The following is a 13,556-nucleotide window of genomic DNA, read 5'->3' as shown; positions in this document are numbered from 1 at the left end:
TATTGCAGGGGTATTGGGAGAAATATCCTGGGTTTGGAGCTCCATGTTTCTAGTTTCAAAGTCTGGTATATTCCACAGCCTTCAGCTCAGCTCACTGAGGTCGCCTAGGTCAGCTTGCCAATCCAAGAGGTGATCACTCACAATCTGGCTCCTCAAATTGATTTCCTGAAAATTGGCTTTGGTTAGGATAAGCCTAAATAAAGAGAAATGAAGAGCATGCTCCATGGGCAGGGATGGCAAGGTGCATAGACCAAGTGAAGATTGTCAGGGAAGCATTAAAGCTGTTCACCCCAGACCCCTGAGAGACCAGGAAGGCTGAAGTGGACACAGCACTTAGAACAGCTGACTAGGAGAGAAGGAAAGATAAAATGAACTGTAAATAAGCAAACAACTCCGTAAGCAAATATAAAATGTTAAGAAAAGTGCTGTTTCCTTATTCTAAGTACTTATTTACTTTTTTAAAAAAATCAACTTAAGGCCCATTAAAGGACATTGTTAAGTAATTACAATTTTTTCCTTCTGTTGGAATATTATATGTCCATAATACTATGGATATTATTATCTATAGTAAAAATGCTAGAAAGCTGCCTATATATACATATATAACTTTTTTTTTAGTACTGGGGATTGAACCCAGTCAAATGCTCTACCACCGAGCTACACCCCCAGCCAAAATTACAATTTTCTAAAACCATTTTCTATGTGGAAAAAAGATTGAGAGAAAAAAATATTTAAAAAGTTATGTGATTGTCCTTAGTTTATAGAAATATGGATTTTTAATATTTTTTCATTTTATTTTTAAATTTTCAAAATGAAATGTGTTAATTTTATAATAGGGGGTAAAAACAGAAAAGAAAAAAGAAAAAATCCAAAAAAAATTTTTTTTTATTGTTTATCCTGACTTAATCTGGGTAATGAAAATGATTATAGGAATAAAAGAATTTAAAAACATTTATAGTTGCATGTTGACAATTTAAATATAATTTAATTTAAGTATAATTTGGTAGGAAATCTGAGCAAACTTCATGACTGGGTCTCCATCCCTTTTGCTTGATCTTAAACTTGAAAAAGTCTGTTCATCCCAAAATCATACCAATGATACCAGACTTCTAGCAACAGATCTTTCCCTAGACCTCAGGAGGTTAAATATATACAGGAATATTTTAAATAAGCCAACTTTTTGGTATATTCAACAAGACTCAAGAGTTAGACTTTGTAAATCATAGTCTTTGAGGGGGCAGACTTTGTGCTGAACTTTAGAAAGCCAGAGTCAATCCAAGAGAGAAATTCTACTGTATCTCCTATCTGGATTGAAAACTTCTCCCCAAGACCCTTTTACCAAGAGCTACACCCATCTACAGAACCTATAGTGCTTTGGCAGGGGGTAGTGTCTTCTTTTCACTGACTCTGAAATGGAAACATTGGATATTTGTCATTTAGAAATATGAAACTCGGTAGTTTTCTTTTTTCATTTTCTTTTTTAAATTTGGTATTGGGAATTGAGCCCAGGGGCACTCAATCACTGAGTCACATCCCCAGCCCTATTTTTTTTTTTTTTTTTTTTTGTATTTTATTTAGAGACAGGGTCTCACTGAGTGCTTAGTGCCTCACAGTTGCTGAGGCTGTCTTTGAACTCGAGAGCCTTCTGCCTCAGCCTCCTGAGCCACTGGGATTACAGGCATGTGCCACCGTGCTCGACTCAGTAGCTTTCTTTAAGAAATTTTAACCAACTCTGAAGAAAATAAATACATGTTTCACATTAGGACTAGCCATGTGTCCTGCATCCAGGATAGACTCTGCAGCACAAATATCCAGTAAGAAACAGACTTGCTCTTTAGAAGAGAGGAAGAGAAAACCGAGTATAAAACTATATCTGTACCTGGGGATTTTAAGGGAAAGGTTTTCCAGGGATGTGACCTTTGCAGCAGACCTTCATGGACATAATTTAGTCAGCTGCAGACAGCAGTCAGGGTATAGGATGGCATTAATGGGGAGAAGAATATTAACAAGCAAAACACAAGATAAAGAGAACCAACACTTTCTGTTCCAAATTTTATAATAGTCAAGTGGTCCTATGAACTGAGACCCCAGGAGTCATGACCTGGCCTATGGCAGGGCTTTGTTTTGGTGGGTGAGGACTGGAGCCCTGGGAGGCAGGTGAAGGAGGAGGCAGCTTGGCTGGAGGGGCTCCAAAAGAAGGGATGAGACAGCTCCTATTGCTGGAGAGATAAGAACTTACCAGCAAAAAAGAGTTGTTAGAAGGGCACTGTGAAAGGCATTTGTTTTGTGATATGCTCCTCCTCTTCTGCATATTCTGAAATCTTTGGTAAAAATCTATGTTTCTGGACAATGTGCTGGACTTGAACATTGGATTAGTTGTGTGGGGGGACAGTGTTGAGGGCTAATGTGTGTGGTATATGGTATGTGGCCTGGAAGTGCAGGTGGGATGGAAGCAGAGGCAGAAAGAGGAGAGCAGATGCACTTGGTTAATATACTCATTCTGAGGTGAGGAAAGGCAACTAGTTATTAATTCATCACTGTATGATGTGCCAATACTGTGCTAGGTTAAGCTAAGTGTGATGTGGTCCTGGTCTTCAAAGAGCCTACATTCTAGTTAGTGGAGGCTGGGGGTGGGGGTGGCCAGGAATTGACTAAATAATAAAAATAATCAAATTAGGATTGCAATTAGTATTATGAAGGAGAGGTCTATTGTGCTATAAAAGTTCATGGAGGGATTTGACATTGTTGGTTAGTTAAGGAGCTATAGAATTGAGTTCTGAAGGACAAACAGGAAATAGTATAATGTCAAGAGAAAGTGCACAGGCCCTGTGAAAGGCAGGAACTAAGAGAAGATGATGTAGTCTGGGCACAGAGTGACACAGAACATGGAGCCTAGGGTAGCTGAGAAGGCAGGAAGCAGACTGCATGGGGTGCCATAAACCGGGTACCCCCCGTTTAATAAGAAGTGATAGGATCGTGTATATTTTAGAAGAGCACGCTGGCTGCTGTACAGAAAAGAAATGGTAATATGGAAAGAGTAGACACATGTGAGAAAACCAACCTGGAGGCTGAGCTCTCCCCAACCAGAAGATGATGACAGGGCAATAACTGATCACCAAGAAGAAGGCATAACTACAGCCTCAACTACAGCCTCAACTACGAGGATCGACCCTATCATATATTAAATTAAAAACTTCCAAGAAAATGTCCCCTTACACTAGGTACAAAACTTATTGCTCCATTCAAGTACAAATATGCACTTATGTAAGTGACTTTAGTAATAAGAACAGATATATGCTAACATAGGAAGCAAAGACTGTCTCTGAAAAGAGGAATGCAAAATGTAATATTCATAAGCTTTTGGATATGTCTACATGACAGATGTGTTTCTAAGTGTACTGTATATTTTTAGGCAGAGATCTTTTTCTTTTTTTTTTTTCCCTCCTGGTTGGTTTGTATACAGCACACTAAATGGATGGAACAATGAAACCATTATGTAGGAATTACTTTGTCTTTGTGATTACAACAATTAACTGAAGCATGCATTTAAAAAATTTCCATATCACCTTCAATTCACACTGAGGTCTCTAATCTTGCTCAAGGAAAAATTAACAAACCATAATGGCATTAAGAGATTATAGTAAAATTCTATATTGGAATTAGACCAAATAGACAAAATGAATAAGGATATGAAGAGATCCAAACCACACAATTACCAATCTTGTTCTAACTTTGCACTCACAAAATATTTTAAAAGTTTTCGTGGAAGTATTATGAAAGCTGAGTATTCATAATTACAAGGGTGTGTGTACTTTGTAATAACTCATTGAACAGAATATGTATGATTTGTGCATTTTCTTTCTGAAAATTATATTTCAGTAAAATATTTTATTTTGAAAAAGCCAACCCAACTACAAGACCAAAAAAAAAAAAAAAAAAAAAAGCTGACTACATATAAAATTCCAAAGAGAATCTAAGCAGATTTCAAAGGACTAAAGTTTTCTTATCAAAGTTCTTTCACAATAAGGTAATTAAATTATAAATTAACAATAAAAATATGATTAAAACATCTTTTGGGGGGAAAAACATCTTTTGGAAAGCAAGAAATAAATTTCACAGTAATATATGAATTAAAAAATAATGAAAATTATGAAATATTCAACACTATATGATAATGAAAATACTAATAAAATTTATGAAGATGTAACTAAATATACATAATTATATTCATATTACAAACTATAAAAACAAAAAATGAATAAGAAAAGCATTCAGTTTAAGAAGCTAGAAAAAGATAATAAAATGTAAGAAATGCAGAAGTAGAAGAAATAATTATAAAATTAAAAATTATTGTTTATAGGTAATTAAAACAATAACAATGGAATCCAAATAAAAAACATCTCAGCAATTTATTATGTGGATGTTGACAGTCTGATTCTAAAGTTCATTTGGAGAGGCAAAAAAAAAAAAAAAAAAAATTCAGAATAGCAATATTTTAAGAATCTCCCAGAAACTTGAAAAAATACAGACTCCTAGGTTCCCTATGAATTTCCAAGAGGAGAATGAAATTAGGAGTTTGAAAAACTCCATAGTTTTTAAAATTTTTATTAGAGTTTTATAGTTATACATAGTACTTGGGTTCATTCTGACAAACTTATACATGCATGGAAATCTGTTTCAGTTCATGATCCTCTCTTTTCTCTCTCCTTTCTCCCCTCTCTCCCCTCTCCTATTCTCCTTCTTCTACTCTACTAGACTTCCTTATACTCATCTATTAATTTATATGTTATCCTATCCTTCCCTCCCCCTTTCCTTTATTTTTACTCTAACTTCCACATGAGAGAAAACATTGGATCTTTGAGTTTCTTAAAAAACTCCATATTTTTAACAATAATCTTAAATGATCCTTATGATAATTAGCAAAATGTAGAAATAACCAACTACCTTAATTCATCCAAAGATCTTGTTTTAACAAAGTTTCTCTTTCCCTCTTAAGAAATCTTTTTTAACCTTGTCAGCGAGCTTGTACACACTGTACTTCTTCCATTATCTTTTTATTCTTTTTAATACCCCTCTTCCTAGAGCAGGGTCTAAAACAAAAGATTTTCCCCATTGTATCTACATAGTCTTTAGAATTTTACCACCTGCTCCTGCCTGTTCTTTTTGCACTGATTGTCAGCTCCTGGAAGACAAATACCCCTGTCTCCATTTCTTCTGTCTTTTCCCCCACTGGGCCTAGAAAATTGACTGACTAGTGTGCAGTATGCTTCACGTGGTGGGTGCTTAATAAATATTTTAAAACAGTATTAAAATGCTGAATAAATTTGACAGCAGTGTTGCTCTTCATTACTTAAAGTGCCAACACTTTCTAGCTCCCTTCTCTGCCTAGCAACCATTTTCCACATACCTTTATGTTCCCAGACAGTACAGCCAAGCTGAGGCTTTCTTTTGATCCAGTTTTCCTTGCCTGAATTATGGAAAAACTGTTTACATTGTTTCCCCTGAGGAGTATCTTTATTGGTGCCCAAAGATACTGCTGTAAAATTCGTTTCTTTTTCCCTTTGGTGTTGGGTGCAGGGTAAAGGAATGAAGGTTACATTTAGTATGCTACCCCCGCCTCCTTTTTTTGGTATTGTGGATTGAACCCAGGGGCACTTTTCCACTGACCTGCACCCTCCACCCTTTTTAAATTTCGAGATAGGGTCTCCCTAAATTGCTGAAGCTGGCCTGGAACTTGCAATGATCCTGCCTCAGCCTCCTGAGTCGTTGGGATTACAGGCGAGGTCACCTTGCTGGCCACTCCATCTTTTACTGTGAGACAATGCCCCTTTTTGTATCTTCATGTCTATAAGGATGTTTTTCATTTTTCGTACCCGAACTGTACTAAGGAGTTTAAGTAAAAGGTTTTAGCCTCTTAAGGTATAGTTTCTTCATGAGCTTTATTCAGTACCTCATTCCCCGCCCACTACACTTAGGCAATCCTTCTATAATCGTTCTTATCATCCTCCTATTATTTCATTCCTACGAAAAGTGTGGTACCATGTTGTGTAACCTAACGCGGTAAGGTACAGACAAGCTTTTTATTTTGGATTGGGAATTACTTTTCACAAAGCACTTCGACATCTACTCGTTAATTTATTTAGTGCCCGCAATTTTGCTAGATGGATAAAATAGGGATCATTATCTCCAAGACAAGGGAAAGGAACTCAGAGACATTGACTTTTCCAAGGTCACACAGTATGGTTTTACCCACAACGAAAACTAGACTTTGAATGCAAGAGCTAGACCGGTTTCATTGTCCCGGCCAGTCTCACATATCACCTTCACCAAGGTCTCCTAAACCGCAGCAGAAAGACTGACTGTGGATGGCTACGGGGAAGCTGCAAACCGCGCATGCGCAAACCGCGCACACACCGCAGATACAGAGCTTGCTAGTGGAGGAAGGTCCGGAACAAAGCCCGGCTTTTGGTTCAACTCCACCCCTGCGTTCCCAGTAACGCTCAGGCGCACTTCCTGAGGCTGCGTTTCCGATTGCCGGGGGCGGGCCTCAGCCACGCAGGCGCAGTTGCGCCAGGGCGCCAAGATGTCGTTTCCAAAGTATAAGCCCTCGCGTCTGGCCACTCTACCCCCTACCCTCGACCCCGCCGAATACGACATATCTCCGGAAACCCGGAAGGCGCAAGCCGAGAGGTTGGCCATAAGAGCCCGGCTTAAACGGGAGTATCTGCTTCAGTACAACGACCCCAACCGCCGAGGGCACATCGTGAGTGGGGGGCCGGCCGGGCGGGACTCTCGGGCTGGAGTCTGGACGGTCCCCGCAGACTGGGCAGCCCGGATAGGCCAAGGGGGACCAAATGGTGGGCGACCGCCGTACCCAGTCCGTGTTTTACACGGGGGCCCTTTTCCAGGCCCCGAAGACAGGCCGACTCCTTAGCCCTTTGACCTTGGCCCGAGAGCTTGGTCAGGTTGATCACTTCCCTTCTGGATGATCCTGAGAAAGTGGCTCAGCTCTGCATAGTCCCTCTTTCCTACCTGAAAAACAGACATTACTGTTACTTCCTCTCTTACCAGGCCGTTTTGAAGATTAAATGAGATAAGATACGTGACTGGCCTGGAATGTAGCAAGTGTGTTCAGGACCCCTCCACATACACCCATATATGTATAATTAAAGAAGGTATTTTTATACCTTTCTGATCACAATTAGTAGGAATACTGCTCACTCCTGATGGGAATATAGTGATTCTTCATCTTATGTTTTTTAAAGACCCACAGCTTCCTGAAGCTTTGGACTTTAGAAGTAAAACCCCAGGGCACCACATTGGCAAACTTGACTTCGGGCAACTTACTTAACCCCTTTAATTCATAGTGTTTTGTTTTTTAAATGTTCATACTGAAATGATGTACATTCTTCAAAGAATTGAGATTAAATGAGATAGTTCGTGTAACAGTTCCAGAGGATAATATATGCCCAGTAAGTAGATAGTTACTATTTAGCAAGTGTGCTTTTACACAGTTTTCTGTGCAAGAGCTGTCAAAATATTTCAAACAAGATGTTTAAAAAGATGACTTTTAAAACTATATCTTTATTTTTATGTGGTGCTGAGGATTGAACCCAGTGCCTCACCATGCCAGGCGAGTGGGCTATCACTTGAGCCACATCCCCAGCCCTAAAAAGATGACTTTTAGTGGGCACAGTGGCATACTCTTGTAGTACCAGCGGCTAGGGAGGCTGAGGCAGGAGGATCTCTAGTTCAAAACCAGCCTCAGCAACTGCAGGGCACTAAGCAACTCAGTGAGACCCTGTCTTTAAATAAAATACAAAATAGAGCCGGGGATGTGACTCAGTGGTCCTATGCCCCTGACTTTTGCACTGGTGTTCTATAGAAAATTTTGGAAGTTGTGAGTATTGAAGGAAAGTTACAATGTGCCAGACACTATACCAAACCCTTTCTGAATATTTCTTTATTCAGCTGGTGGTCACAACTATTCAGTGCATTAAGGTCTATTACTCTTCCATTTTTCCAAATGAGATGATAGCAGGGGAAAAACAGATATCTCATTCAGATATACCCATTAGGAAGTCATAGAGCTGAATTTGAACCCTGGTCTCTGCAACCCACAGTATTTGCTTTCACCTAGTTAGCGGTACTCTTTCCCACCAGAATTTGTCTACTTGGGAAGAAGGTTCAGAAAAGCACATCTGTTATGTACATGTGCATATAATTGAGTTTGATGTTAGATAGTACATACTAAAACAAGAAATAAAAAAAAAGATGAACCCTAGATTTTCTCTTTTCCAGCTCTTTGACTCAGGGCTGTTTTAGTTTTCTCATCTGTAAAATAGAAATAGTAATACCTCTCTCTTTAATTGTTTTGTTAATTGAATATGTGGCATGCTCATTAATCAATACCTGTAAATTCTCTTTCCTAATCTTTAGACATTTGGGAATAATTGATTTAGTCAGTGAATAATTGCCAGGGTCTGTTATGGGCCTGTTTTAGATGCTGAGGTAATAGGAGGACAAAGCCAGCAAAAAATCCTGTCCTTGTAGTTCTTTCTTTCCAGTGGTAGAGCAAGCAAGTGGTAATTAGCAAGTTAAAAAATGAAGTAATTTAACATATTAAATAGTCATAAGTGGTATGAAAAGAAAGATGGTGAGGGGATTAGACTCCACTCAGATATAGCAGGAAGGATAAGCAGCTGCTTGGAATGTAACATTTTGAATGAAGATCTGATAAAATTAAGGCCAGGGAGCTACCTCATGTAGGAAGTAGCATGCTAGTTAGTGAGGATGATAAATACAAGGCTCTTAGGCAGGAGTGTCCTGGCTAATTCAAAAAATGTTGTCCCAGTGAATCTGGAGGCTAAGGCAGGAGAATCACAAATTCAGTGATTTAGCAAGATTCTGTATCAAAACTATAAAAATAAAAAAGACTGGAGACGTAGCTCAGGGGCAAAGTGCCTTTGGGTTCAATTTGCAGTACCCCACCTCACCCCACCCCACCCCAAATTGCTTAAGTAGAGAAGGATGATGGCTGAGTGGAAAAGATGAGGTCAGAGAGGTACCTGGGACTAGGTCACATCATGCTTGTAAGGATTTCTACTGAGAAGGGAGTAACATAATCTGGGATTTAGATTTTAACAAGCTCTCTTTAGTTGCTTAGTTGAGAATTGAATATGGGGAAGCAAGGGCAGGAACAGAAAGATGAGTTAGGAGTAACTGAATGTCTTAATTTATAGTTGCTACCAGGATAGTGGCAGTGGAGATGGTAAGAAGTGGTTGATTCTGGGTAGGTTTTAAAAATAGAGCCAAACAGTTTTGCCGGCAGATTGTATGTGGTATATGAGAGAAAGGGAGAAGTTCAAGAAGACCTAATGTTTTTGACCTAAGCAATTAGAAGAATGAAGTTGCCTTTTAAAGGATAGAGAAGGAACTGGTATAGAGATGGAATTGAATATTATAGAGTCAGTTTGGGATGAGTGACATTCGAGATGTCTGTTTGACAGTATGTCAGTGTTGAATAGGTGATTGAATATTAAGTCTGGAGTTCAGGGTAGCAGTCTAGGGCTAGGGGTATAATTTTGGGAGTTATTAGCCTATGGATAGCTATGAAAGTCATGTGACTGGATAATATTAATGGAGTCAATGTAGTTAGGAAAGAGCAGCAAGGTCCGAGGTACTACTATATTGGGTACATGGAAGAGATTGGGGACATGGAAGGAAAAGAGCAAAAGAGATAAAGAGAGCATGGCCAGTTAGGAGGAAAATTAAGCAGGTGTGGACCCTGAAAGTCAAGGGAAGAAATAGTTTCAAGGGCTATTCACCATGTCAAATGCTGCTGAAACTCCATTGGATGATGAGCAGTGTCACAGAAGGAAAGCTGTTTCCCATGGTGTGTCTTTTAGAACATCTCTTAATCTCTCTTAATAATAGTACTGCACTTAATGAACCATGGTCATAAGGCAGTTGATGTCTTTATAAAAAAAAATGTCTGTTTATGGAAGACAGATCTGGCAGGTAGATATTAAAGCATAAAAAGGTGGCTGGCAGGTTAAGATGTCTGTTGCTAGATCATCATTCAAATGCCTTTATAGCAGAAGTGACAGAAGAACAGATGTATTTATCTTTCATGTATCGAGATCCAATATCCCTTTGAACCTGTATTTTGTGTCCTTACCCTCTTTACTGTTTCTGTTCACACTATAGGCATAGTAATGAACACTGCAGCAAAATGCTGTTGTGTTTGCTTTCATTTTAATATGGTGTGATAATATTAATAGTTTCTAGAGCAGCAGAAGGTATTTTTGGATTTTGAGTCTAGTAGTGAGTGTTCGCACCCTGAAGGAATTTCAGCCTGATTGAAAGCAAGGGGAGCATTTTCACCAAAAGGTTTTTTTATTTCCAGCTCTAGCTGATTATCTCAGGGTAAAATTGCTGTAATTCAGTTTGGTTTAAAATTTGACTGTGGAAGACCCAGTTAAATTATTTTAGTCCTACCACTTGTGACTTAATGTTAGTTAGGACCCTGAATGTTCAGTTAATTGGAGAGAATAATTTTGTAAAATCATTTGGGGATTGAGCTAATTAAATTTAATTATGTGTTTGGGTAGGTTTGCTATTCTTAGGTAGTTATTCTAATATAAAATATGTTACAATGGGCAATTACCTGTCTTTCTTTTAACCAAGACAAGCTGATTATTTTTCTTTAACAACTTTGACCTTTCTATAAAACTTTTAATAGTGTGAAATACACTAATTTTGCTTTTAAAATATCAGTTTAAGAAACTTAATTTCAGTTAATCTACTTCTGCCTTCATCTTCCTGCAGCTTATTTGTAGCCTGGAAAGATCAGTATTGGAATGGCACTAAGAAAGTTCCTAGACAAAATTCAAAGCTTGATACTTCCCTTATCACCTTTCAGCTCCTCTTCCTTTCAATCAGATTGAAATCTTCAGGGTGTGAACACTCACTTGACTCAGAAGTTCAAAAATACCTTCTGCTGCTCTAGAAAGTATAAATATTATCACACCATATAAAATGAAAGCAAATATAATAGCGTTCTACAGCAGTGTTCATTACTTTGCCTATAGTGCAAAAATAGTGAGGAGGGTGAGGCCATAATATACAGGTTCAAAGGGATGTTTGAGCTCAATGTAATACATTCTAAGGTATGAAATCTGCCTGTCTTCACGCACCATGGGAATTCTGTGTGGTTTTGATAGTCATACTTCAAGAAAGATAATGAAGCTGAAAACAGTCTAGAGAACAATAGATAAAACTAACAAGGGAGAAAAAGTGGCTTCATGATAGTTTGAAAGATAAGGATTCTTATATCTTAAATAAATTGAAAGCTAAAGGATGTTAAGAATCTTTTAAGTTCTGAAGGATTTGAATAGGATTATCAGTACTATTTTAAAAATAGTTAGAAAGGAAAGATCTTTACTGAAACTAATTAGGAATATTCAGGGTGTATCTTTAACTGTTGTGGAGAACGAAAGACATCTTCTATGCTCCTTCACAGAAATCCTGATGAATTTGTTTCTTAGTATCATCCAGGTTTTATAATTTTTGTTTTCATTTATTTCAGGAAGATCCTGCCTTAATTCGCTGGACCTACGCACGATCAGCAAATATCTATCCAAATTTCAGACCCACTCCCAAGAACTCACTCTTAGGAGCTCTGTTTGGAATTGGACCCCTCTTCTTCTGGTATTATGTTTTTAAAACTGATAGGGTAAGTATGAGAACCAGATGTTTGTTATTAGTGTGATAGGTTCCTTTGGTAGATACCAGCTACAGCTCCTAATATTGCCACCAGTGCTCCTTCCACTTTAGCCCTGAACTCTTCTTTCCCTTTCTTCTTTTATCTTTATTCCTTTCCAGTAAGAGTTAAAATAGGAAGTTTTCAATTATATGTTTGGTTTTATTGCTTCGTTGTTTGTATATCAATATAAGTGTACTTTGTTAAAAATCATGGTAGCCTCTAGGCATTTCAGATTTGATTTAATGACTACTCTATAATTTAAAGAAATAAAATGGCCAATTTAAATTTCTAAAACTTGACCTTAGCTCATGAAGTGGTTTTTAGATAACATAAGGACCTTACTGTGATTGTTAAGCAAAAGAATACTGAAATAACTTTTTTTTAATATTTTTTTTAGTTGTAGATGGACACAATACCTTTATTTTATTTGTTAATTTTTATATGGTGCTGGGGATTGAACCCAGTGCCTCACGCATACTAGGCAAGCACTCTACCACTGAGCCGCAACCCCGGCCCCCTGAAATAACTTTTTTAAAGTTAATTTTTTTTCATTACAAGATATGTAGAAACTAAACTTTTGTGATTAACTTTCAGATACCTTTGCAAAATCTTCATTTAGTTTCTTTGTTCATTTGTTTTAAAAGAGAGATTTATTGGGTCATGTATTAGCAGAACACATAAATCATGTAGCATGTTCCCCTTTGGCATGAATTCTCTTTATGTTTGTCATATTTTGTGAATTAATGTTAAAACATGTTGATAACCCTAACAACAGAGAAGCATAGGCATCCTGGGCTGGGAATCACTGTGCTGAGAGGCCTATGTGTATGATTGCAGAGAAAGCTAAGCTTACTTCTGGCACTAAGCCACTTACTCCTGGCTCTGGACCCTGAGCCACAGCCCCCAGGCCATGTGATGCCATCTGGACTGGAGCCCATTCAGTCTACCATTGTTTTAAGCTGTCCAGCCCATTCTCTATCAGAGTTCATGTCTTTTGATTGTGTGATAAATTGGTCACTCTTTCCCACAAGGTGTTTGGTTTTGTTTTCAATATATGCTTTTTAGTGGGGTAATTTATTTCTAATTCCTGAAACGTGGGTAAGGAAATATTTGAATAGGAGCAATTTCTTGTTATCTCTTTAATTCTTCAGCTTACTACCTCCTCCCACTTCTTGAACTTTAGATGATGGGACTGCAATTAAGTTTGGAGTATTTTATTCTGATTTTCAGAATTATACCATGAGTCATTCCAGAATGCATTGTTTTTAATGTACTTTTTTTCTGTCTATACAGGATAAGAAGGAAAAACTTATCCGGGAAGGAAAATTGGACCGAAAATTTAGTATCTCCTATTAAGTCTGGGAATGATGAATAATATATTCTTGCTTAATAAATCTTCTAATAATCATTAAATAGTTTCTCTTTCTTGGCATTATTTTGATTCAGTGTTAAAACTTGCTTATACTCTAACAACAAAGAAGCAAAAGTATCCTGTTCTGGGAATCACTGCCATAACACTGTTACATGCTGAGAATACAACATGGTAGGACAGACTTAGTATCTGTGCTTAAGGAGTACATACTCACAACTGTTCATTGAGCAGCTATTACTTGAATTAGCTTATGTGTTTGGTACCACTTAATACCTAACTCCTTGTCTGGTCCCAGTTATAATACAAGGGAAAAGAAAACGATATTTGACCTGGGTTTAAGTTCATAAAACAAAACAAGAGCACAAAAGGGCAAAATATGTAGGAATATGGCTGGACTGGAGGCCTCAGTGGGGTGAG

At 37.8% G+C, this 13,556-nt stretch overlaps 1 protein-coding gene across 1 annotated transcript; it reads left to right on the top strand.

Moving 5' to 3' along the window:
• The first annotated feature begins 6,528 nt into the window (after positions 1-6,528).
• Positions 6,529-13,180, top strand: Ndufb4 (NADH:ubiquinone oxidoreductase subunit B4). Its single transcript, XM_076868534.2, has 3 exons — positions 6,529-6,763; positions 11,591-11,737; positions 13,061-13,180. The coding sequence occupies exons 1-3, from the start codon at positions 6,584-6,586 to the stop codon at positions 13,121-13,123; spliced, it is 390 nt and encodes a 129-aa protein (XP_076724649.2). The 5' UTR covers positions 6,529-6,583; the 3' UTR covers positions 13,124-13,180.
• The last annotated feature ends 376 nt before the right edge of the window (positions 13,181-13,556 follow it).

Source organism: Callospermophilus lateralis, chromosome 10 (genome assembly GCF_048772815.1).
Source record: "Callospermophilus lateralis isolate mCalLat2 chromosome 10, mCalLat2.hap1, whole genome shotgun sequence".
NCBI classification, from domain to species: Eukaryota; Metazoa; Chordata; class Mammalia; order Rodentia; family Sciuridae; genus Callospermophilus; species Callospermophilus lateralis.
The sequence above is the reverse complement of the archived record's forward strand: the minus strand, read 5'-3'. Positions and strand labels throughout refer to the sequence as shown.